The 25714-nt window shown below is 41.9% G+C and overlaps 1 protein-coding gene across 2 annotated transcripts in view; it reads left to right on the top strand.

The window, feature by feature from the left end:
• adamts3 (ADAM metallopeptidase with thrombospondin type 1 motif, 3) overlaps nt 1-25714 on the top strand; it is a 129250-nt gene that overhangs the window by 72682 nt on the left and 30854 nt on the right. Inside the window, exons 8-16 of one of the 2 annotated variants that reach the window (XM_053871529.1) lie at nt 2045-2150; nt 14188-14331; nt 15598-15730; nt 17920-18033; nt 18145-18290; nt 19209-19384; nt 20943-21076; nt 23997-24120; nt 25424-25504. In XM_053871529.1, coding sequence (XP_053727504.1) covers nt 2045-2150; nt 14188-14331; nt 15598-15730; nt 17920-18033; nt 18145-18290; nt 19209-19384; nt 20943-21076; nt 23997-24120; nt 25424-25504 — 1158 coding nt within the window. Of the gene's footprint in view, nt 1-2044; nt 2151-14187; nt 14332-15597; nt 15731-17919; nt 18034-18144; nt 18291-19208; nt 19385-20942; nt 21077-23996; nt 24121-25034; nt 25119-25423; nt 25505-25714 lie in introns of both variants that reach the window. The other variant, XM_053871527.1, reaches the window with a different exon arrangement.

Raw genomic sequence — 25714 nt, 5'->3', positions numbered from 1 at the left:
CTAGCATTAGCTTGTGAAGGAATGGCAAACTGTCTAATACAAATGACCCGCTAGAACATATTAAGGACGAATCTTGACACTCCTGTTGTATTAGAATTCAGAAGTAGATTATTATTTTACATATTTTTGACGGATGGATTTGGGAACCCATTCTAACGCCTGACTTAATATTGTCAAAGCACATCTACTTGGACTGCACACACACACACACACACACACACACACACACATGTTTGTATTGCTATCCCCGTGGTGACATTGCAAGGTTTCTCATTGACATAACCCTTTCCCCAGCCTCTCACCCTGAAGCCAACCATCCAAAACACATGGCCCAATGACCCAGTTATTTGGAAGTTTTCATCCTTAAATTGAGGTTTGGACATGTGGGGACCGGCAAAAGGTCCCCACAAGCACATAACGTCCCCACGAGGATAGTGTGTTGTCAGGAATTGGTCCCCATGAGGCAGTATGAACAAGCCCACACTCCCACATCCACAGACGCAGGTTTGTCACACCATCATTGTGGGGTCCACTCATTGTCATAACCCTTTCCCCAGCCTCTCACGTTAAACTTAACCATCCAAAACAAATGACTAACCTTAACTAGGACTCTGAACCAAACTGACACCCAATTATAATGATATTTTGGATACTCATATTGAGGCTTAAACTTGTGGAGTCTGGCCAAAGGGCCCACAAAAAAGGCTTAAGGGCCCCACAAGGAGCTGTTTAACCCAGAATTGGACCTCACTGGATATGCTTACAAACACACACACTCAATCCCACTTACTTGATAACCTCAAGTAAGTGGAATGCGACCCCCAGATCCAAAAGCAAGCCATAAATATATTTACTATGTTCAGGTAGCACACCCAGCATGAACAGTACATGCAGTAAAGGAAAGCTCTTTTTCAACTGGCTTCTAATCTAATGGAAGCAACGTGACCTCCATCTTTTCTGTCACACTGCATATACACTCTTTCTACGCCAGGTTTCTCTCTGTAGTCTAATCGAAATGACTTCTTTGATGTTGTGTGTGGGTCCTTTCATGATGGACACAAAGTTGGGTGTTGTTATTTTTTTGGCAGTACTGCTTTCAAATACATCAGCTTTCAGTCCCTGACAAAGTGAATGTAATTACTGTGCTATAGTCCCGCAGGAAGGCGACATGCCACCATCATCATAATTATTGAGCCTCAAGCTGACAAAGGCTCTCTTCCTTCCTTCCCTCCCTCCATCCGAGGCTTCATGCAGTGCTCGCGGGGTTGATCATTCATTCTAGTATGTGACTCGTGGAAGCAGCGGCAGCTTCAGACCAACTGAAAGGTCAATTCACCGGGGAATTAAATCCTGATTTTTCCAGACACTTGAGCTGTCAAGTGCATGTCTTAGCGAAAACTTTCATTGAGTCATGTGACCACCATTATGTGGTGGGCATGTCAAGGCAGTGAATAGTTGTCGTGAGTTTGTTCTTATAGAAACTGTAGCTTTTCAGGAAGATGCTTTGACTCCACTAGGATGAGGCTGAATTGAGATTCTTTGCATTTACAGGAAACAGTAAGAGAACTGAAAATGCAGCATGCAGGTGTGATATACTGTGTTTTCTTTAGGGGTGGGACTTAATTGAAAAAAAGTTATTTAGAGAGTTTACTAACCTTGCATTCTTGCAATGAACATTATCGCATAAGAACTTTTTTTTCCTGAGGGACTTATTCAAACCTCTCTGGGAAGTTGCAGACACATGTTTTGTAAATTCTCCTCAATGCAACACCGGTGCAACACTGTACCACTCTTAATATGAAGGTAGAAATTTAAAGTGACTACCACACCGATACCACAGTCTTCTTGCCTGATGCTTGGCGTCTCTTTGCTGTTACACTGAGGAGGCTACTCACCTTCAGAGAGGGATCAGCACACATTTTTTTCAATCTATGCTGTCACTATGGCAACTTCACTGTGACTCAGTAGCTGATGACAAACCAGAGTTTAGTGGAGGTTTCATGGGTCATTTTCTGAGCCGTTGTCTTCCTCCTCTCTCTCACAGGATACGCTCCAGTAACAGGCATGTGTCATCCAGTCAGGAGTTGCACCCTCAACCATGAAGATGGCTTCTCATCCGCCTTTGTTGTGGCTCACGAGACGGGACACGTGTAGGTCAAGCTTCGTTCTCTTGTTCTGTTCTGTAATGTGTCATCAACCTCGACATCTTCTACAGGGAGCGAGGTGAGACCAAGTCCTTCCTGTGTAGAACAAACATGGGAATTGTGTGCACTAAGTACATTTACTGTACGGCTGCTTGTCTTAAATGTATCGAAGGTACATTAGGTGATGTCTCGTGAACTCTGTCAGAGAAGAGAAGAGCTGAGTCAAAAGGCACTGGTGAGCTTTGGGTCCAGACCAAAAGAAACAGTGGCAGTTATTTTCATGATGACACATGTCATATGGCTTCCTACAGTACAACACATATTAATTTATATATATCTATATAATCCTGATGTTTTCGCCAACTGCCTCCCTCAGTGTGTCCGCAGAGGCAAATTCGGATTTGCAAGCATAAAAATGTTTATTTGAAAGGTTACTTTTATGAATTACTTTAGTTACTTAGTTGAGAATGATTTGGACGTGACTTAGAATCTGAATAAAAAGCATAAAAAGTATATACTGTAGAAGAAAACAGGTACCACAGTAGAACACCGATGAACACCATTGGTATTAGCTTACTTTATGGATGCATTAATACAAAACTGTAGTATATGTATATATTAATAATTTAAGTAGTGTACAAAAATTGACATGGTAATACTTCATTTCAGTGAACCAGGTAACCACAGTGTAGTAGACATGAGTACTGTTACCTTGAGAGCCGGATGGTGACGTGAGATGATGTATGTATTTGATACTCTCTTTTGTAATCTTCCCTCCCCTTCAATTTGATAATGGTCATGGTACGATTGGTACTTCTTCACTTTGCACTGAAATGTCACTAAATCAGTGCCTCCATTGTGATATTGCTGGAAAAGCTACTGTAGAAACATGGGCCTCTGGAATCTTTCTTTGATTCATCCCCAGAGTGAAAATCCTGTTATTCATGCTGCGGTGATGGATGAGAGCAGCACTCTGGAAAGGCAGCGACAAACTTTAAAAAAAAAGAACTTTCAGGCTTTTGTGAGTTTTGTCTTTCCATCTGTCACCATCACAGCTACACTGAATTCAGTGAGCAATGGATATAATTTGCTAGTTTGTCACAGAGCATGTCAGAGCCTGAAAAATACAACCTTGCAGCCACTGCATTTAAAGTGAATCATAGGTATGAAGCTTGAATTGATGTGAACACCTGTGAGAATGCAACAAAAAAAAACATTTTTTAGCTGGTTTTTCTTTTGTACAAATGTATACTTGGAACTTTAGTAGAAGTTGAGTGAAAACCGGCTGCTGTTAACTTAACGCAGCATCACTTCTGTTGATGAAAGTTAGATGTAATGAGAGATAATATCTGTGAGCATTTGGCTGAACTCAGATGTCCAGAAACAATACCCAACAATGTGCTGAATTACTTTGTAGCGGTATCTGCCTTGATATGAACAGTGGGGTTTCATATTTAGATCTGCTGTGTAGTTTCTCAGCAGCCTGCTATCCATCCATATAGTGGCACCCAAACACAACTGACAGTCAGTCTTGTTGGAGCATTATAGTGGGAAGAGAAAAAAAAGTTTTATTTTGGGGAGACTATTGACCTTCGGAAACACCATCAAAAGATCATTTTCAGCTGGTTGCATTCTTTAAGGCCTTTGTCATAAGCTGCAAATAAACTCAAAATAAACTCTAAAATCTGTGCATCGCTTTCATACTGGAGTCCAAATTGGGCAACACAAATGCAGGCCCATATGAGAATGTCTTGCCTATGAGAGCATTCATGAGAATCCCTTTTTAAAACTAAAGTAAGTATAGAGCCTCTTGCTAAGCATTCAGAGTTTCGTCTCTGGCTCGTACTGTTGGATGGCTACCATCAGGTTGGTTTGGCCTGTAGGATCGTCTTGTGTGATTGTGATCTTTGTGGGAGAATCCAGGTGACAAATAGGAGGTAGTACAGTTGTCATTACTAGTTTCATAGTTGACAGGCTGTTAGCCCATAGTAGGGTTGTAGGATGTATTGGGGAGACAGTTTTGAAAAGCGTTAGAGCAGTGCTTTTTTAAGCCAAGGCACAATTCGCTCATTGACAAAGTCTCGAGGCGCACCACCAAAGGAACCTTGGCCACTGCGCAGTTGTACTTAGTCGAAAGTCCTGCAGAAAATCCCTTTTAATTTGTAAACAGTTGTAGCTACTGACACTATTTTCGCGGCTATTTTACAGAAACAAAAGGCAGAAAATGTATTTGTATAAAAATGTCTCCAGAAAGGGTGGGCAATATAGCAAAAATACATATCGTGAGCTATTTATTTTAAATAGCTCTTATGGTTATCATGTAAACTCTTTTGCATGGTTTAATTATAGTTTGGGGAATGACCAGACAAACCTTGAACATTCATGGCTTCTGCTTCATAACAACAATTACTCTTTATCGCTACACATTTTGCAGTGCATTTATTTGGTTCTGCATTTACTTTGGAGCCGAGTTGTAAACCACCAAGCAAACTATGGTGGTCTAAAGTGTCTATGAAGTTTAGAAGTGAGACGTCATGTTAGCCATTAGCTCTGTCAGTCGATGACACCGTGGGCCCGGCAAGGATCACTCCATCGTTCTGTCGTGAAAGTGTGCGGTCAAGTTAGAGGCGCATCCGGTTTAACTTGAAGTTGCACATTTGACCGGCTTCTTCACTGTGAATGTCTGTGGGAAGAGGAGCACCATGCAGAGCTCCGCTGCAAAAGTTAGGGAGGAGTCAACACATCAGTATAGATCTATAGTGTATGTAAAGAATGTGACCGAATCCACGTAATCTCCTCACGATAGTAGATCATCAACACGTTCAAATAGTTCATGATTTAATGTTATCACAGCACCCACCTCTATATTAGGTGAAACTGGATCATTTCCCACGGCACACTAGGTTGAAAAACACTGTGTTAGATTCTGTTCTTTCATACCCAGAAGCTTTTTCAACAGTGTGTAATATTACAGGAATATTATTTGAGAGCAATTGTGGGTCAGACTTTCCAAAGTGTTTAAATGTTTGGTTTTGGGAGTGACTGTAGAAAGCTACTGGTGCTGGAGAAGTATCCAAGAGAGTGTGAAAACTGTATTTAAAACATGGGCGCCCAAATCTATGTAAAAAACCTTTGCAGAAATAACACTCACAAAGCTCTTGAACATATTGTATATACTCTCAGACAGCCATTAAGTGTCTGTCTTATCAGTAATGTGAATATATGTATGTTCATACGGTTAGCAAAACAGACTCAAGGGAAGTTTGTATTCTCACTTGGTGAAGGAGAGCTCCCTGGACAACAAAACACTGGTTGTCTCCTGCGTCTGCCCAATAAGCTTCTGGGAGAAAAACAATAAACAACCAGTCCAAACTGCTGAGAATATATCTCAGATTATTGACTAAACCAGAGACGGCAGTGGGGTGTGATCGATACCTTAAAGTTTGCTGTTTTCTGTTTGAACAGCAGTTCAACTTTTGCTGAGATGCTTTTTTAAATGGGTGCACAGCCCTGAGATACATGATGTGAAACTGAAAGGTAAAATAAATTACACAGTCAAATGTAAATAAATGTAAATAAATGACAAATAAATGTAAATAAATGTATAATAAATGTATAAACATGAATGTGTCTTCCAACAGACACTCAGCAAACAACGCTCTGATGTACTAAACAAATAAAGACATGTTCTCAAAACAATGAATACTAAATTGCACAAACCATAATCAGAGACCAAACAAAACATTGACATACCGCGCAGACACAAACACGATATACTGTATGAAGAATAAACAGTTTTGCTGTCGCTTACAATTTGTGAATATGGTGTGCATAAGCCAGTTATTAAAGTCATTTTAGTACATCTTAGGTTTGAAAGTTGAAAAAGTCGGGTTTTGCGCTCCAAGTCTCTTGAGAGTGTAGGTGAGATGGAAGGTGAATGTTGGCTAGCTGAGCTGCTTTAATGATATGCAGTGGACTCAAAACGGCTCCAACTGATTCTCACGTCTTCCACTTGAAAGCAGCTTCACGTTCCAGCCCAGCTCTCCTGGGCCGTGGCCCTCCGTCTCTGACTGAAAGGTCTCTCATGACTTTGAGATACACTGAACCAGAGAAGATCAGCTCCGCCTGCGTCCTGTTTTAGGTGTGGAGTGAAGAACTTGCTCCACGGTGCAGAAAAACCCACTCACCTTTAGTGTCTTTAACACTCTTGGTTCTGTGTTGCATATGGACTTTATTGAGTTTCAAACTCTTCTACAGTGGAATACATTTAACGTTGTTTCAATTCCAAATAAAAAATGGCGTGTGCATGTTAGCGAATCACCCTGCTGGCAAAATTATTTTTTTTTGTGAGGTTGGACTGGGCCCTCAAAGAGAGTGTCGCTACGAACCCTCAGCCTTTGAAGCTACTTCACAAATGCACCAACAGTTATCCATCCGCAAGTAGTGGCAAGTTTTTCTTCTTTAATATATTTGATGTTGCATGACCGACAGACAGCAGTTAAAGCTGAACATTGTCAGTCTGAGAGTCATGATCGTCCTTTGTTTCCGAGAAAGAGGACCTCCTACTTCAGGCCCTGTGACTTCCACAAGCTTCTCAGCTCACTATTCTTGGGGCACCTAATTGGAGGCCTCTCGGCTGTAGTCACGGTGGTGGAACTTCAGAACTACCGGGAATGAATTTAAACCTTCATCTCTGAACACAGAGTTTCATAATGAGTGCTGCACTGAGCGCTGCTGATCGCTTTGCCGATGTTCAACGCTGGAGCTAATTAGGTCAAACCCAAGAGTGTTCTTGGTGCAATCTGAAATCCCATCATAATCTGTATTATTTAGAGCTGCTTATCTATAATGTCTACTTGCAGAATGTCCAACACTCGACAAGCGTTACGAAGTCACTGGCGAATGAAGAGGCGTATACAGGAAGTTTCTGCAGCTGATTTGGCCGCAGCAATATACATGCAACAGCAAATACAAAGAAATTCAGTCCGAAATTTTTCCAAATAGATTTGATATACATTTGTTTGTTATTCAGCCAAACAATGTTGCTCATTATTTCCCTTCTGTGTTTAAACTTCTGGCCAACAATTGACAGAATTCATGAAGTAGATGAGGCAATTCATTTCATAAATGAATCTGAGAAATGTAATACTGCAGGTGATTTCTCTCATTTTGTTCCCTCTGATTTTAATATTGTATTTTTAAGTATGTCTACAATTTTCTAAAATGGCAGAGCTATTAAGCAGCATGAGCTCTTTCTGCCAGGGCTCCTAATTTTCTTCAGTATTTTTTACACTTACAATGTGCCAGCAGAACTCACTTTCTACAAGACAGTGAAATACAAAAGTGGTTGTTTTGAATTCAAAATGTTCGATGAATGGGGAGCGGAGGAGACAAATTTGGGAAGCATCTCTGGCGTTCCTTCTTCTTTGTCTTCCGGTATTTTGCATCAGTGGTTTTCACAGCAGGTCTGACCCTTCCTCTCCTCTCCTCTCCTCTCCTTGTGTCGACCTCCCAAGCTGGTCTCCAAACAAGGTGGGTTGGTGTCAGCATTGGTGGAGGTGGCTGACTCGGTATGGCAGCCCCTGAAAAGCGTCCCCTTATGTCATGAGCAGTCACTTGAAAATTAGCACCACAGTTTTAAGCATTGGCGTCAGATGGGATATGAACCAGTACTCCACCCTCAAACTCATCTCTTTTAAACAGTTTGCTGACATGACATGAGGTAGATGTTTTTGGACTTCCTCTGCTCCACGTATAGTGCATCACCTTCTTGTGATTGGAATATCAACCTTTCTCAAACTTTTATATGCCATTAATAGAGGGCTTCCTGACTGTGTGCACACAGCAAGCCTTGTCATAACCAATCCTGTATCCCTTACAATTGAGCTGTAAAAAAGTTCTAAGAAGTGTAAGGTACAACCTGCTTCCTACTTGAAAGTCTTTTCACAACCTGATGGGAGCAGATTTTTTTCCTAGATTTCTTCCAAGTAAGCACTGGGTATTGGTACTGAGGCGGAAAAGCATGAATAATTCACGCGAACATTTTTGCTTCAGTTTTGCTACTGGAGAAAATGAGCAAGGGAATACAACTATTGGAGTTCATGGATGTGATAAAGGGGGAATGAAGAGGGTAGATGTGACTGGAGGAGGCCGACTTGCTGCGCAGCTCTGGCTGAAAGTCAGGTATATATATCTTCAATTGAGCATATATGTATATTTTTTCAACTTTTAAGGATTTCAGTTATAGTTGGTGGAAGAAGCAATTTATTTTCAATCAGCCTAAATAACAGTAAATGAATCATATGATCATTAGTATTTAAATTTTGGCATGCACACGAGTATATGTTGCTTCTGTTAAGTACATTGGAGGTTCAAATTCATTAGAATATATTGGTGCATGCAGACAGCATGATGTTCAATGTCAAGACTTCAGGATGAATTCAGACTGTGTAGGCTATACATGAAGAGATGTGTGTGAAATGAACAAAATGGCATTGACAAGACGTGAATCCATTTGTGCAGCTTCATCAGGCATAGCTACACTACCATCGATGTCACTTCCTATCTCTTTCAAAAAGACATCCAGAATCACCATATAGGTTCCAGAACTTTACACATACGTGTTAGAAATGGATTAAATATCAGTAAGCATAGTGAGAAAACAAATTTTAACACAGTACTCGGTGAGCACCATCAATGAGCAGACTAGATAGTCCACGACACATTGGTGTCACCCCCAATTTCACAGTGCTGGAGCCCAGCCCTACTTAAATCACATGTTGATCGCTGATCTGATCCAAGTCAGGTGACTGTGTCTCAAGTCTGAACAGATGGACATCTGAGTCTCGATAACTATTGTCATTCACTCAGACCATGCTGCTTTGTTGTGGTGTCCTTCAGCCAGGATGGAGCAGGTTCTGATCCAAGTCAGGGGTCATCTACATTCCCACTGGGACAGACAGAAACTGTAATATCAAAAATTGTTGCTAAGTTTCTTCTGTAAGCTGTACAGCTACGATAAGGAAAAAAAAATCTACGCTCCATGCTGTTTTGTTTTTGTGTCGGTGTCCACCTGTGTATGACCTATTATTTACATTGCTCTTTAAAAAAAAATGCAAATGAAGTTAACATGTAATTTTTTACCATGGAAATGTTCTGTTACCACTTCACTTTTCACTGACTGACTGTCCAACTGTTCTCTTGTTATTGTTACACTGTTTTTTTTTATATTTTTAAAAGCCAGTCAGGTATTTTCACAATCTTGTTTGCTGATGGCTCGCAGTCCACATCCACCAATTACACTAGTCCCATAAAGTACTGCAACATATGAAGCTGTTTTGACAGTGAATGTTATAAAAGCCTTGCATCAAGAGGGATATAGGTATGATTGCATTGCAGGCAGACTGACTCCGTTCCGCAGTCCAAAAGAGGGGTGAATTGATGATTCTCTATGGTCTGTAGGCGTGAGTGCCTGCGTGAATGTTGTTCTTCTGTATGAATCCTGTTTAGAGGGAGTCAAATAATTGCTCCTCTCACTTGGCCCCTTTGCTTTGAGCCTTCCATCCTTGTTAGTGAAGCCAAGAGATTACCATACTGAGCACACGGTGGAAGTGTGGCCAGCTCTTCTTCAGGGAGCTGTTACGCCAGTAATCTCCCTGTTTCACTTCACTGACTGGTAAACTTTTCACCTACGAACCTCAAGATGTTTTTGGGATCAGAAACGGCGTTAAATCTTTTTTTAGGAAATGACAAACTGTCAAACCAGAATTAATTTCATCTTGTAGCAGGCACCTTTTCAATCTGCCTAATCCAGTAGATCTTCTCTTCGTAATCCCTGATTGACTTTAGGACTCAAAATTGAGGATGCAGTTTTGCTCTAGAATAATGTTTTTTTTTTTAAAGAACAGGGATCAAATGCTTTGACGTGACTGAACTAGGAAAGCATGGATAGGTGCCTTTTTTGGGGGGCTTTATTGCCATGAATCTTCTTGAAAATTTGGGTAGGCTGGTTCAAATAATCCCGCTAATAATGTGCAATTTTGGTATTAATGATTTTGAGTTTTGTGCAACTTGTCGAAGTGACTGAAAGGGGGTTTTCAGTTGGACATAAATACAATATAGATCAACTCATCCTGACTACAGTAAATGTCCATTCATTTATTCATTTTTTTTTTTTATTCCATAATCATTTCTTACATCAAACAGATTAAAGTACCCTGAACACTGAATTCATTGCTCTGTGTTTTTCACCTGTCACATTGATGATACAGTCTGGACATTCATGTTCTTATCCATCAGATTTGTTGATGCCGGACATCAATAAAATCAGTTCACAGATGTGATTTCACAAGAATCGTCCACAAAAAATCACACCCAAATCAAGCTGTTTTGTGGAGCCAGGAGGATTGAAAGGCTTTGAATGTTGTTTCAGGACTTTGTGGCTTCTCATAGCGGAAGAGACGGAACACAGGACATAATGACTGACGCTGCGTGGTGAGATTGGTTAAACCCTCTGCAGCCTCCTGCTGTAATGATGCATCAAAGCAAAGCATCAACCATCTGTTGTTGTTTGCCAAGACTTTGTTGCTGCTGAAGATCTATTGTATTTCAAGCCTGACACAAGAGGCAATTGTTGAGGTCTTTGCTTCATTAATCTACTTAATTTGTTGCTTTTTATGTCGGATTTCTCCTGTGGGTTGTTTGAGGTAAGAGTAGGAAGAGCAGGTAGCACAAGCATGTTGAGCAACTCAGCATCTGCTGTGGCAACGAGTGGTCCAGCCCAAATAGGTGGCATATGCAAGGATGTTTTAGTTCTCACTTATCTGTTATAGTTGAGCATGAAGGAACCTATAGGACATTCATTTGAAAGTCTTGCTCGCTGCTGTCAGGAAGAGGCGTCTATCAAAGGAGGATCGATGGATGATGCAGTTCACTGTATTCACAACAAGGAAGTCATGTACCGTATGTTTTACGTCAAGGCCTCTACTTCTAAGGCTGGAACTTAGCGCCTGGCAGAGAAACTGTGGCAGAGACTGACCACCCCTCAGGGCATTGTGAGCTGTAGCAGCCACTGTCTCATTGACCTGTGTAATGTTATGGTTTTCAGCTCAGATACGACCAACACGCATGAATAAAGAATGCCTCTGGGATTCAGCTACAGAGCAGGCGAACATGCATGACATTTACCCAGCCAAGGAGTTCAAATGGACGGGTCAGTCTTCGGAGTGACTAAAGCAGTTTCATGTTGCCAAACAGAAACAGACTCTTTTTTACTTCCTTGTCCTTTCTAGAGCAGCAGGATGTGCGGCCAAGGAAAAAAATACATCACATATATGGCTCTTGCTACTGTAAATTCGGACTGTACAGTGCACCGGAATAGTAGCGCACCCTGTTTTCGCCCACGTATCCGAATTTTTAACACCACAGCCGGTCTTGTTTCTCGTCTCTAGTCCTCCAGGAGATCAGCCCTGTCGATGGAGCTGTTAACACGCGGGCAAAAACAGCACATTTTGAGCGCTTTAAGGTCAATAAAGCGGTTTCATCAGTTTGATGTGGTTCATAGGTTTTGACCAAGTTTCAATATTTTGGCATCATGACACTCTCTAGTCTGTAAAAATCCATATGGTTGGCACCTTGCTGCAGCAGGATTCAGACCACGGGAAAAAGGTAGCGGCTTATAGTCCGGAAGTTATGGACTCTAATTGAAAAAAAAAAAATGTCAGTTATGGCACACGCTTGAACAAAGACCACAGGCAGTTCCATTGTTTCTTCTTTCTCCAGTGAATTTGCTTATTTATTCTGGAGCAAAGATGAAAGCAAAATAGTCCATAATGCACAGATACTGACTGGTTCTGCAGTTAATTAAAATAATTCTCTTAGACCTTAATTCTTTTCACCAATGCGTGTTTCAGTGTCAGTTTTAATTGAAAATCTGTGAGTTTATGCCTTGCAGACTTGGGTTGGGGAAGATTACAATGTGGTGCTGCTGCTGTTCACAATTAGGGAGATAAAAGGAAAAATAGAATAGAAACATCCGTGATATATGAGGGTCGGTGGACGAGTTGGGATGAATGGGCCATTCAATTAATGCAATGCATTACATAAACAGAGATATCTCAAGACGTGGAACGTTCATGGTCATGTTCTGCCAGTGACTTCAGCCCTAGGAAGTACAGACCTGGCCTGAAGTATGGCTACTGTGTTGTCACAGTACTGAACCCTGTGGTGTCGAAACTAGCATTTTGTCATTCTTCTGTCTCCAAGGTTTTACTGGACAGGATTGCTCGACTCAACAACCTCCTATTGCTCCAGTTGTGGTCTCAATCCATTCATTTCACTCCAGAAATGCATCAGCTCTTCTGTGCTGCACGGGCACCAAGCTGTATGCTGCCGTTGTGTTTAAGTGGGACCTCAGTAAATGCACGCAGCTTTGTGACCACAGTGCAGCAGGCAGGCGGAGAAGGATCCAACCGCAGCTTTACATGGTTCAATACAGTACATTTCACTGCAGCACAGTCAGAGACAGTAAACAAATTACATGCTGTCAAAAGTATACATACAACCTGATAACCAATGGTAGTCATTGAAAAATGAAAGAGGGAGGCAGCACCATATCGTGCACAAAAAAGACTTGAAGTTAAAAGGTCATCGCTTCTTCATTCCACAGAAAATGTGGTGCATTAATTGTCCAACATTCTGAATGATGTCTGCTTCTTGCTTAAACCTCCTGAGACCCTGCATCCTCACGAAAGAACAACACATTTGTTCCCCTCTCAAGCACCATCACATTTATTCGTCTTATAACTTTGACCTGTTGGCCTCATTAGACACACCAGCCACACCATCTATATCAAAGCATTACACTCGTCTGTGTGTTGGGAGGAATGTCAGGGAAACAGTTGTACAGTGTTACAGCTACTAAAAAAAGATGTGTGTAAACATTATATTCATTCACTACAGCCAATATTCTTCGCCATTTATTCCACAAAAGTATCAAGTTCCCTAACATCTTAAAATTAGGAAGTATTTAAGAAAACAGTAATAATGTTTTCAATAACTTAATACAGTAATGTGTAATAACATAGGCAGTAATGCAATGAAAATAATTTTTTTCCATGTTTGCAAAACCTACTGATATGTCATAGGTTCATCATGGGTTGGTGAAATGCTTTATATTGAAGTTGTATATAAGTAAACCTGAAAAAGAAAGGTTGCCTGAAAGAGAAATGAGGGATGAAACGAAATGATAATAAATATAATAACCTTATCATCTGTTATTTTGGAACATCATGACAGTATCATGAAACATTTCGACTAAGTCATTTTAACCTCGATCTGAAAAGGGCCAGATAAAAGCAGGCTCGAGTGGCTCCCTGGTTCCCCCTGTGCCTCCTTGATCCATTCTCATTTTACTGGTATTCAAAGCAGCTTGACAGTATTTGTCTTTTTGAAATATTTCCTGCTTTGTGACACGCATCTAATATCTCACCACAACAAACAACAAACAAATCTGAGACATCAATCTGGATGAGCAACATAACGGTGAAGGGATGAATTCACTTTGTGGCTGCTTGGATCATTGAATCATTGAAGTAGCCATTTGCTTTTTATTTGTTTTTCATATGTGCTACATTAGTTTCACCTGAAAAAAAATGTCAATGGCTGTTAAAGTAACTGCTTTTGTTGTCAAACTGATGGATGACTTTGGAGCTAATGAAACAGAATGTTGTTGAAAAGGCTTCATTATAACTGATCATTGTTTACACTGCACTTCACACTCAGCTCCATCACTATACTGTTTTCAATTGAGTCTATTGGGTGGTCAGATGCATACAAATGGCTGTTAAATGCACACTCTCATGGCAGTATCAGTATAGCACTTGACATAAATGCACACCTTCAGCAAATTCTTAAAATATGCATACAACATGCAAATGTAATCATCATCTGCATGACCTGTGAAGATGTATTCGGGGGCGACTCATGTAAGGGCGACACCTTGAAGAGTCCTCCTGTCTGATCAGATGTCGGTGTGTCTCTGCAGGCTGGGCATGGAGCATGATGGTCAAGGCAACCGCTGCGGGGATGAGACGGCGATGGGGAGTGTGATGGCTCCTCTGGTGCAGGCAGCTTTTCACCGCTACCACTGGTCCATGTGCAGCGGGCAGGAGCTGAAGAGATACATCCAGTACGTGGTGACGGTAACACAACGTGGTCATTTGTGAGGTCACTTTCTTCAATAAGAAAGTCTCGTGTGCACAGAGGATGTGGTAGACCAGACCTGTCAAAGTGGGACCCGTTGATATGCATATTTCACAGCAGAGCATTTAAACGCCTCAACCTAGCTCCCTCGATTTGAGATTCACTTTATGATGTGTGATCACAAAACTGCTGCCAAAAGGAGCAGTCCCACACAACTGTACTGTCATTTGATGGAGACAGGAAAGTCAGATCAGACTGTAGGGCCTTGTTCACTCCGTGGCGGTGCAAGGTTGTCTGATCGATAGCTGCAATTTGTTCTGGGTATAAAAGAAAGCTTTGATGGAAGGAAGTGATAGTGAAATCCAAATAAATAAATAAAGATACACAATTTTTATCTGCCTGGAGCTCGAGCATTTGCTCGACGTGAGGGGCTGACTGCAGCTGAGGCGCTTTTCCCCACCTGGTCCCATCCAGCCGTCATCTACTTTTTTTTTTTTTTTTTTTTGAGGGAGAGAGGAAGAGGAGCAGAGGAGTCTAAATCTAAATGTGTCTCTGCTTGACATTCGAAGCAACTCTTTAAAACAATTGCTCAAATGTTTCTCTTCAGAATACCCAGTATAGTTATGACTACTTTTCATGTCGAAAGCTTGTTAGTATTTGAGTATTCATGAAGGTGATAGTGGAAATGAAACAGCATCAAATAAAGCAGTTATAATTCATTATTTCAAGTTCACCTTATTACAGTTATATCTGATTTTGTCTTGACTTTAACTAGTTATTTACTACAATTGTAATGCAACAGTTAGAAAGAAACTTTAATGTTAATCCCAATGTAACATCTTTGAAGTAAATGCTCACTCTCCATTGTGCATTCTTGGAAATATCTAAAATGGAAAACCATCCGTAAATGTATCCATATATCTATATATATGGATAAAATTTCCCATCTTTGGACACAGAATCCAAATTCACTGTCATACAACTTATTTATAAACATATAACCACTGTGATGAAGGACTACAAAACACATCAACAATAAAAGCAGTAATAATATTGATGATCAGGAGAACTAAGATCAAAGTGCTCAGTGAGTACAAACCTCCACCAAACTCCTCTTTTATTGTCCACCCATTCATTGACTGAAGAAAGTCTAGTTCACTGTTTACATCTTTCACTTCTAAGTGACTTCAGTTTTCTGTTTCACACTGTTTAACCATCAGACTACAGTTGATTTTGTACGTCTCTCTCTCAGCACGTATGACTGCCTCCTGGACGACCCCTTCAAACATGACTGGCCGCAGCTTCCTGAGCTCCCTGGTATCAACTACTCCATGGATGAGCAGTGCCGCTTCGACTTTGGTGTTGGCTACAAGATCTGCACATCGGTGAGCGTAGTTTATTGTGTCTTTAGCGGAAATCCTGGACTTGTTTAAGATAAAACATTAGCTGTTTGACTGTATGGCAGAGATCTACTCATATGGAGGGATTGTTGGTAGCGTCTGCATGTGGGATCCCAAGTATCGTCACATTCATGGTCAAAGATAAGATAAGACGACGCAGTCCCAGCTGCTGGAGCCACATCTCCCACCGTGTGATGGCTAATCTTCCAGATCTACTTTGTCAAAACCACTTTTATCTCTGCACATAATTCCTGCTTTTTAGAGCGCTGCTCTGCTAATTAGCACACACGTCTGATAGAGATTTAATCTCTCACCTTACAAATGGTGAAGTTTAGATTCTCATCCTTTGTTGTCAAGAAATTGAAACGGCGAGCAAGCAGGGTAAAACAGGAGCACAAACATGAGTTTCTGAAGGTCAGAAAGCACCAGGTGAGTACTTGATGTTTCAGGAGCAGCCGTGGCATCGAGTCACGCAACATGACATTTCTGCAGAAAATCCCACTTTGGATCAATACGTTTTGATTCATGCAGTGTGTGTGCTATGTGACTTTTGCCTACTGCCTTGCAAATGTCATATGTATGGATATATAATGGGCATCAATAACATTAAAGCAATAACTGTTCAATGTAGCGTTTCTGTCGAGAGACCTGTCCGACAGACAACTGACAGCTGGCTATGATGATCCACTCAGCTGAGGGCACGAGGTACAGTACTGGAGTCATGAGAACACACGCCTTTCATCCAAATTTCCAATGAGTACTAATAAGGGGCGAGGTCCCGCCTTGTGCCTGGGATGTTTTGATTCGTTCTCCACCCAGATAGGCTGAACCCTCTGAATGCATTCCCCTGTTTCCCGCTCCCTGTCTCCTTGTGGAAACTCAGTAGCAGAAGATAGTGTCGGCTGGGTGAGCAGTTAGAGGGCTCTGCTTGTTGTATATTGATAGAACCAAGGTTACATGCAGGTAACTGCTACTTCTGCGATGTACATTCTCCGCCCTCTGATCGCTATTGCTTACACACCTACAGTAGGTGAAGTCCGTAGAAACTAACTCCCGGCTTGGCCTCTCATCAGAGCAACACCATGAGAGATATCATTACTAACTCCCAATGGGAGGCTGAGGAAACAAGCCATGAATGAGCCCAAGAACTGGCAGCCGTATTATCTCATTGAGGTGTGTCTGCACGAAAGCTGATGACCTGGAGGCAGCTTGACAAATATGCTCCATGGAAACTCTGCTGAACACTATAGCAAAAGAAGAAGGAAGAGTGAGCCTTTCAACCCTTCCAGGCCTCAGCTCCAGCGGCTCTATAAGCCTCAATGATGGCTCCACGAATACAGTGAGGGAGGTGTTGTGCCGTCACCGTAGCACAAAGACAAAGGGACTCCTTGTCCATCTGAGTCAGAGGGTAAAATGCCTTCAAGGATGTTACCGTTGACAAGGAGGTGACCCTGACTCTGAAAGATGATGTGATTACTAAGCTACTAAAGGTAGGTTAAGTAGCCAAGTCCGTCGGGTGGCTAGCAGACAAGTCACTTACTCTTGCAGCCGACACCTGCTGTCTCTGATGCCACTGTTTGGACAGTCTCTTTGTTCTCACTTGAGTCAAAGCTGCCCCTGAAGCTGAGAGCTGAGGCTCCTTAGTGGAAAAGTATCAAATATGCAAGTCGTGTTTCAGTTCGGGAGGCATGTGTTTCAAGTGATGTTACAATAGAACATAGACTTGAACTGCAAGTTGAGTCATAGATAGACTCCCAGAATGGTTCAACTGACTCCAGGATTTGTGCAAGTTAACTAGAAATGCTGACCCTGTGTTTCTTAAAAAAGATGCTAGCATCTGTCCAAACCAAACAGAATGAAGTTATTTTCGTGATAAGAGAACAGCTGCTCTGATATTTGAACCCAATTCAAGAGTAATAGACTGTGCGAGTAAAAACTCAAAGGGGTAGAAATCCACTGGGAGATTGAGGGCAGATATATTTTTTTTTAATCAATGCTTCCAGGAAAATAGTTTCACAACTAACAGCTGTGTGTCAGTGGATTAGGAACGAGATGAATATGCAGGATGACACACTATTGTCAGTTGTTTTTTAATACTGAAAATCTACTTTATGGACATGACTCTAGGTGAATTCCTTTTCACAATAGAGTCCTCTCTGAATTTCTTGTTTCAGTTCCGCACATTCGACCCATGTAAGCAGCTGTGGTGCAGCCACCCTGACAACCCTTACTTCTGCAAAACCAAAAAGGGCCCTCCACTGGACGGGACAGAATGTGCTCCGGGGAAGGTAAGGTCACCATACATAGTTTTACTTTACACAGTCATGTCTCTATTGAGAGCATCTTCAAGCTGAAAATGTAATTTAAAATTTGTTTTTTATTTTTTAAATGTCTCCTAGTGGTGCTATAAAGGTCACTGCATGTGGAAGAACCCGAACCAGGTCAAACAAGATGGCGCCTGGGGTGCCTGGGGCAAGTTTGGGTCGTGCTCCCGCTCATGTGGCACAGGAGTTCGCTTCAGGACACGACAATGCAACAACCCAGCGTAAGTGCTCAGCTTGTTTGTGTCCAAACAGAGCAAAGAAATCTACATCCCTCTGAAGCAGTCATGATTTGGGGCAAAGGTGGGTGCAATGCTGGGATTATCCGCACAAAATGATAGGCACTTGTCAGGGTTTCTGCTACATGTAAGTGATCGTGCCACAGCCTCATAGCTCAGACGTGAGCATAAAAAGAGAATAATCTCTTTTTTAAAGGAGAACTCTCACGTGATCATGTGTATTAAAATGAAGTCAAAACGTCAAAATGTGGGAAGAACATGACTGCGTATGCTGCTCGCGGAACTTAATTCGCACAGCCGGCCGGACAAAGGAACAGACTGGCTGCAGATTGGATTTTAAACTTTTTTTATTGTTGCCAATTCAGTAAGACTCCCCACTCTTCCCTGCGTGTCTGTCAGATCGCATCTTGAGTGGCTTCGCTCTGTACTTGTCCCCCATGGTCTCAAGAGATCCTGGCGAAAACCCTGCATTTAGATTTTTGTTTCCATGTGCCTTCTATCGGCTGTGCTTTGCATAAAACTGCTTCACCAACTTACTACAGCGGAAGTGGAGCTATAGAGCCTGTTGTTATTTACACGTGCAGCCAGTACTCACCCAGGAAACACCACACGCCATTCAGCCTGGTGCCTCACCCAGCACCTTGTCAGCTGTTGTTGATTCTCCATTCAAGGGCACCATCCTCAGAATTTGACAGACCCATTGATAATAACAGTAAATCCTTTTTTGAGCCTTTAAATCTGCCACCTTCTGTCACTGTGTGCTCTCTCCAAGCAAATTGTATCTTCAGAAATACACCATGGAACTCAGGTATTGTTGACAGGGAGGGGGGTGTTTATCAAACCTGAAGATGGAGCAGCAAGTCTGAGTTGTGTCACTGACCCTGGTTCATTGCTCTGGTGTAGACCCTCCAGTGGTGGCCAGGACTGCGGTGGTCTCAACTACGAGTATCAGCTATGTAACACGGACGACTGCCCCAAGCACTTTGAAGACTTCCGAGCTCAGCAGTGTCAGCAGCGCAACGCCCACTTTGAATTCCAAAACTCTAAACACCATTGGCTTCCCTATGAACATCCAGATGGTAAGCCATTTATTTATCTATTTTTTTAGTCTTATCTTGTGGGTAAGTAAACAAATGTGTTTTTTTTCTCTTTTCAAACGCAGATGTTTTAATAGTTATATAAGCAAGACACTGTGAGGTGGGCAGTCTCCTTTCAACACGGTCCTCAACCAAGCATGTGTGTCTCGCTCACTGATATGTTGGATATTCAGATGTTAGTCTGATCATTGACTATGGATAAGCAGACAGTCTGGAGTGGCAGCACATCTCCACTGACTTGAAAATGTATGCTAAACTTGTCATCCGGGAGAATCAGTTCAACATGCATTGATTCTGCTCATGAAGCGGGTTGGACTGAAATTGAATTTGCCACGAAATGTGCTACCCCAGAACAAAATTCCTCTTGACGTTGGAAACCTCAATCCATTTGCTGATGTGATTGGGCTCGAGTAGGATGACTCTATCGACTTTCAGTTGGGCTTTAATATAGGAGGCTTCTATTGCATGACGTGATCTCTTGACTTTGCGAGGATATTGAACTATAGGGCAATTTTATCCTTCACTGTTTTTCTGATCGGTTTCCTTTGAAATGGCTCAGTAGAAACGGCACACGTAGACAAGCTCAGCACTTCCCTTTCTTTTTCAGACTGTGGTTTTTGCAACACTACTTCTCTTCATCTATACCTGAACATCCTGCCTGTACTCAATGCTTAGATCCATCCATCGTCAAACCTCTTCAAAGGAAATGAATCACTGCAGTGTGTGTATCTATGCTTTTTCAATCTGATTCTTATCGGGGCGATATGGCTTTCCTTCTTTGGGCTGCGTGCCTCCTATAGCTCACTGACTGATGTTTGAAAGCCATTTGTGGGGAAAGGAGGTGAGATGCTGGCGGTGAGCACAGCTGCAGTGCAGGATAAATAGCTCTCTAAAGACCTTTGTTCAATTCTGTTCTGGATTTTTATCCCAAATCCACTTGGCACACAATGGGGTGAGAAAATGAGTGTGTGCATTCATGTCATGTTCCAAACTATAAGTCAGGAATGTGGTGTGCTCCTTCTCGTGCTGTCTGATATTGGCCCGGATCAATAAAACAAATCTTTAAGAACAATAAATGAAATTACGCTGTGTCGTGAATAACTAGAGCTTCTCACTTTCAGATATGACATGGTTTTCACCTGCATCTAATGCTCATTCTTGATTGTTTTTTTTGTTGTTTGTCCCCAATGAGACTGCTCCAAGTTGGAAAGGCTTTAGCAATCTTCCAGAAACCTTAACATGAAACTTTCAAAAATGTTTTTTTTCGTTTTCTTTGTAAATTGCTGTGCACTTTGGATTAGCTGGCCTTTTTTAGTCCCACAGTGGGGACATTCAATATGTGTTGAGTCCTTTGCAAGATGGCTGGTTACATGCCAGTCCTGAATACGTACCACCAATGTTTTTATGACTTTCTCTTTCTTCGTGCGTTAGTTTTCGAGTTTGCTCATGGATGAAGGCAGCCATCAAGGAAACACCCGTAGTTGAGTGCTTAGAATCTTTGTTTGTTTGAACTATCCTTTCCTATCCTCTTCATCTGCAGGCAACAAGAGATGCCACTTGTACTGCCTGTCGAAGGAAACAGGAGATGTTGCTTATATGAAGCAGCTGGTGCATGATGGGACAAGGTGTTCGTACAAGGATGCATACAGCATATGTGTCCGAGGGGAGTGTGTGGTAAGATACATTAAAATTATATACTATACTGTACACTATGTGTATATATATATATATATATATATATATATATATATATATATATATATATATATATATATATATGATTTGCATATATGCATTTGTTTTTTTGTAGTTTGTTTTGAAGGATTAATCCCACACATTTGGAAGTATAATTTTATGATATTCAGTCTACATTTTATGAAAAACACTATTTTGGATACGAAAGTGAAATTCATTTCCCTTGCTTCCATTATATGCCATTGAAAATCAAAATTCCTCCTCCACACACAGAAGCCCAATAACTGGCACTCTGAGTGGAGGAGGAATTTGAAATGAAAAAATAACACTGAACTGCTGTTTCTGGAAAAAAAGAAAAGAAAGGAAGAAAGAAATCAATTGCATTGTTTCTTCTGGACCTAGATGAAACAAGATGCGGTGTATGCCAAGAGGAACAAGACTCATTCACCCTTCATTTTCCATTGCACTATACTGACACTGAGTCGGTCATGCTGTGGTGTTTTATTATCCATGTCACTGAAACCATTTATTCTGAACGTACATCCTCACCAAACGTGCTTTTGTTGGATTCTGGCACTAAAAGTCACAATAAAAAAAATGTACCAATCTGCACATTCCGCTAGTTCTGGTAGAAACAAAATAGTTTTCTAGCAGGCTGATATATAAAGAGCACGACTCACCAGAAAAGCCCATTGTTTCGCGTACATTCCTCCAGGCCAGGGCTGTTCGACCTCTGCCGGTAGAAGAGACCATTAGGGACATACGTACCGCTTGGACTCTGCATCTTCGCAGGAAATACATGACAGCTCCACCTCAATCAAACTAGCAAGCTGTTGTTCAGATCACCTCTTGTTTTCTTGCTGTGCTGTTGGTTAACAAAGAACTTTGAGTGTAATTTGAGCCATTTCATTTTCGTCGTTGCCCTGTGACGAAGCCTAAATAGAGATGCTTGTTGTTAAATAATAACCTAAACATATTAATGGGATTTCTTTGTAAAATTGTTAGGATTGTTCGGAACTCATTAATCCCTGACATAACACTCGTGGAATATTTAGTTTTTGGGGGTTTTTTTAAGGCAAAATAACACAAAACACATCTAAATAATAAAAATTAAAGTGCATTTTATGTTTTATCAACCATCACGTCTTTAACAGGCTGTAATTGTAGGTACAATGCACATCCAAACTATTTCTCTCCACATGCCTTCCTAATGCCTGATTTTTATTCTGGTGACAAATTACATCATATATTTAAAAAACCAAACTGTCTCTTCAATTTAAATCTTATTTTATTTATTTATCATTATTTTTTTGTTTTTAAACACAGACAGGTCTTTCACAGTTTGTCTTATGCAGTGTGTTTCCACTAGACCTCTAGGTACACTGTTTTACCAAAAGTATTTGCTCACCTGCCTTGACAGAGCTGAGTCACAAGACGAAGCTCTCGATCGATCTACGTTCCCACCCTCACCTATCGTAGCGAGCTTTGGGTAATGACCGAAAGGATGAGATCGGGGATACAAGCGGCTGAGATGAGTTTCCTCCGCAGGGTGGCTGGGCGCACCCTTAGAGATAGGGTGAGGAGTTCGGTCATCCGGGAGGAGCTCAGAGTGGAGCCGCTGCTCCTCCACATCGAGAGGAACCAGCTGAGGTGGCTCGGGCATCTGATCCGGATGTCCCCTGGACGCCTCCCTGGGGAGGTGTTCAGGGCATGTCCTACCGGGAGGAGACCCCGGGGAAGACTCAGGACTCGCTGGAGAGATTATGTCTCCAGTCTGGCCTGGGAACGCCTCGGGATCCCCCGGGAAGAGCTGGAGGAGGTTTGTGCGGACCGGGAAGTTTGGGCTTCCTTGCTCCAAATGCTGCCTCCGCAACCCGACCCCGGATAAGCGGCAGAAGAAGGTGAAGGTGAAGGTGAGGCCTTGACAGAGATTATGAACTTAAGTGGCATCCGATTCCAAACCCATTGGGTTCAATATGATATGGGTCCACCTTTTGCAGCTATTACAGCTTCAACTTGTTGCACAGGTGGCATCCTCTGACAGTTTCATGCTGGAATTCACTGAGCTCCTGAGATTCTTTCACAGATGTTGGTCAAAACCATTTGGATGGGTGAGCAAGTACTTTTGCTAATATAGTGTACTGACACTATAGTGACAGGATTCAGTTGCGGATTCAAGCATTTTTGTCTGTGAAACCTGGACGAAAATGTCAGAACAAAATAAAAAACCTTTGGGTGACTATCACTGAAGTGCATGGACTTGCCCCCAACTAAAAGTGGATGGGACTGAAATTGATAAAAACTAAAATGAAAGACTACATTGAAATTAAAAAAAGTAAAACAAGGCACCTAAACAACAACAGCAGGACAGCACAAGAATGCCAGAAATGGCTTCCCACTTCTCAGCCTCCCTTTGTAACGCGACATGTTTTCGTATGTAATAGCAGCTCTACATTGTGAGCACACATCATTCATTTGTTTCTATCCCATTCATTTGGTGTGGCTGTTCCATCAATCTGCCAATGTGGAAGATACTCATTCTACTCTGCACAACGCCACCGTTGACTAGCAAAGATGATGCAGTGCTGTTTCCAATGACACGACGATGACTGCCAAGTGGACTTTTGGACACAGGAGTTGGAATTCCGCTTTGCTTATTCATACAGTCGGCTTTGAATTGAATCCCCAGCATTTCCTGACGTCATAGGCAGCACTTCACCGGCCTGTGCTCTTGAAATACATGTTCATGTCACTCGCTTTATAAAGTGACAAAGGATGCACCAAATTTTGGGTGACTCAATTTTTTCGGCTGAAGAAATGTGCTTTGATGTGCTGTATATACTGTGTAACAAGCATGAGACAGAGTTGCTTACTGTCTCATTTTTCTGCTGATGCGTAGAAAGTTGGCTGCGATCGAGAAATCGGTTCAGCCAAAGTGGAGGACAAATGTGGCGTCTGTGGAGGGGATAACTCTCACTGCCGCACCGTGAAGGGAACCTTCACTCGCACACCCAAGAAACCTGGTAAGAATTTGGAAATTTGAGTTTTTTCTTTTTTATTTGGTTAATGCGGAAAGACTCTCCTGCCAATAAGTTTGCTCTGAAATATGTCTGTCTATCTATCTATCTATCTCTCTCTCTCTCTCTCTCTCTCTCTCTCTCACTTGTCGGTTTGGTCAGTAAATGTTCCAGACTGAACTCAGCCACCCCGTCACTCTAACCACTGACATTCTTAACAGGGAAACACTTAAGCAAGAGAGCCCAAAAAGAAACCGCTCTTTTGGAAGAGTCAACATGCAAGTATCCAGTGATCGTGAATGCCTCATCACTTTCCTTTTGTTGCAGTTTCCTGTCCAGCTTTTTTTAGCAGATCAGCCACTTCACGCCAAGCAGTCACCTCAGTGGCTGCTTATTGCTCTTCTTGCTTTTTGTCTCTTTAGGTGTTGTAGCCGTCCGATTAGCTGATTTGTTTTCATCTGTCGTGTAGTTTTGCAGAAACTCCTTTCGCAGACTAACTTGAAGTCGGTCAGTCTGTGCTGTCAGTGTTGATTTGTCTGCAGTGGGCTTGAATCAATTGTGGCATACTCAGATTTGGCTCCTCCGGAAGCCATCACTGTGTTCATGGGTTTTCTTTAGAGCCTCCTGTGGCGCAGACAACTTTTCCTGATTTGGCAGCTCACCAACACTCACTCGGAAGCAAAGACATTCTCAAATTAATTTGGCGTCTGGGACGAACGCCTGAGTCAGCAACTATCCTGCATGTTGAAGTCAATTCATTTGACACTGCGGGTCCATGTCATTTTTGATTCATACACATCTCTGCAACACTTCAGTGCCTGAGCCCTGTAGGTGCAGCAGGAAATAAACAACCATCTATTTCAATAGCTCAGATGTTTCTGACGTGAGACTACCAAACTAACGCGTCATTTCATTTGAAGGGAAGACGAGAGGAGCCTTCTCGCTGCCGAAAGGAGCTCGCAATGTGATTTTAAATGAAACCGAGGACTCTAGAAATGTTCTTGGTGAGTCAGAGTCGGTTTGTAAGTGGTGGACATTGCAGCCAGAAGACTTTGCTGCTTTCCTGCCTCATTAAAACATGGCCACAGGTGTTTTCATAATCCACTCAAAGTCACCCTGGAATGAAAAGCCGTACATGTTTTACCTGGCAGACTTTTACTGTTCTGTGTTGAGCAAAGTGGCAAACACTTCTGCAACCGTCCACTGCTACAAACCCTTGTGTAGTGCTGTGATATGTGTAACGTTTCCCCTCTCTGTCTTATCTTTCCTAACCTGTCCTTCTGCTGCTGCCAATCCTGGCTACCTAAAGGCTACCTAAAGATGTTTCTTATTCCTCCTGGAGCTAGACATGTGATCATCCAAGAACATGAGGCCTCCCCTCAAATTCTTGGTAAGTGTGACCTCATAACACACTCACACATGCGTAGAGGCCTAAATCTACATCATCACTAACCTCTGCATGTCGCTGGTTCATCAAAACTTCTGTGTTTTTGTGCTTTGCATTATTTATCTGTTGTTGCCTCAAAGGCACAAAAACTGTGCACAGATTTCACATGTATAATTCATCGATGTATAAAAGTGTAGTAAATAAGTAAAATGT

This window comes from Synchiropus splendidus, chromosome 7 (genome assembly GCF_027744825.2).
Source record: "Synchiropus splendidus isolate RoL2022-P1 chromosome 7, RoL_Sspl_1.0, whole genome shotgun sequence".
In the NCBI taxonomy this organism is placed as follows: domain Eukaryota; kingdom Metazoa; phylum Chordata; class Actinopteri; order Syngnathiformes; family Callionymidae; genus Synchiropus; species Synchiropus splendidus.
This window is presented reverse-complemented; position numbering and strand designations above follow the sequence as displayed.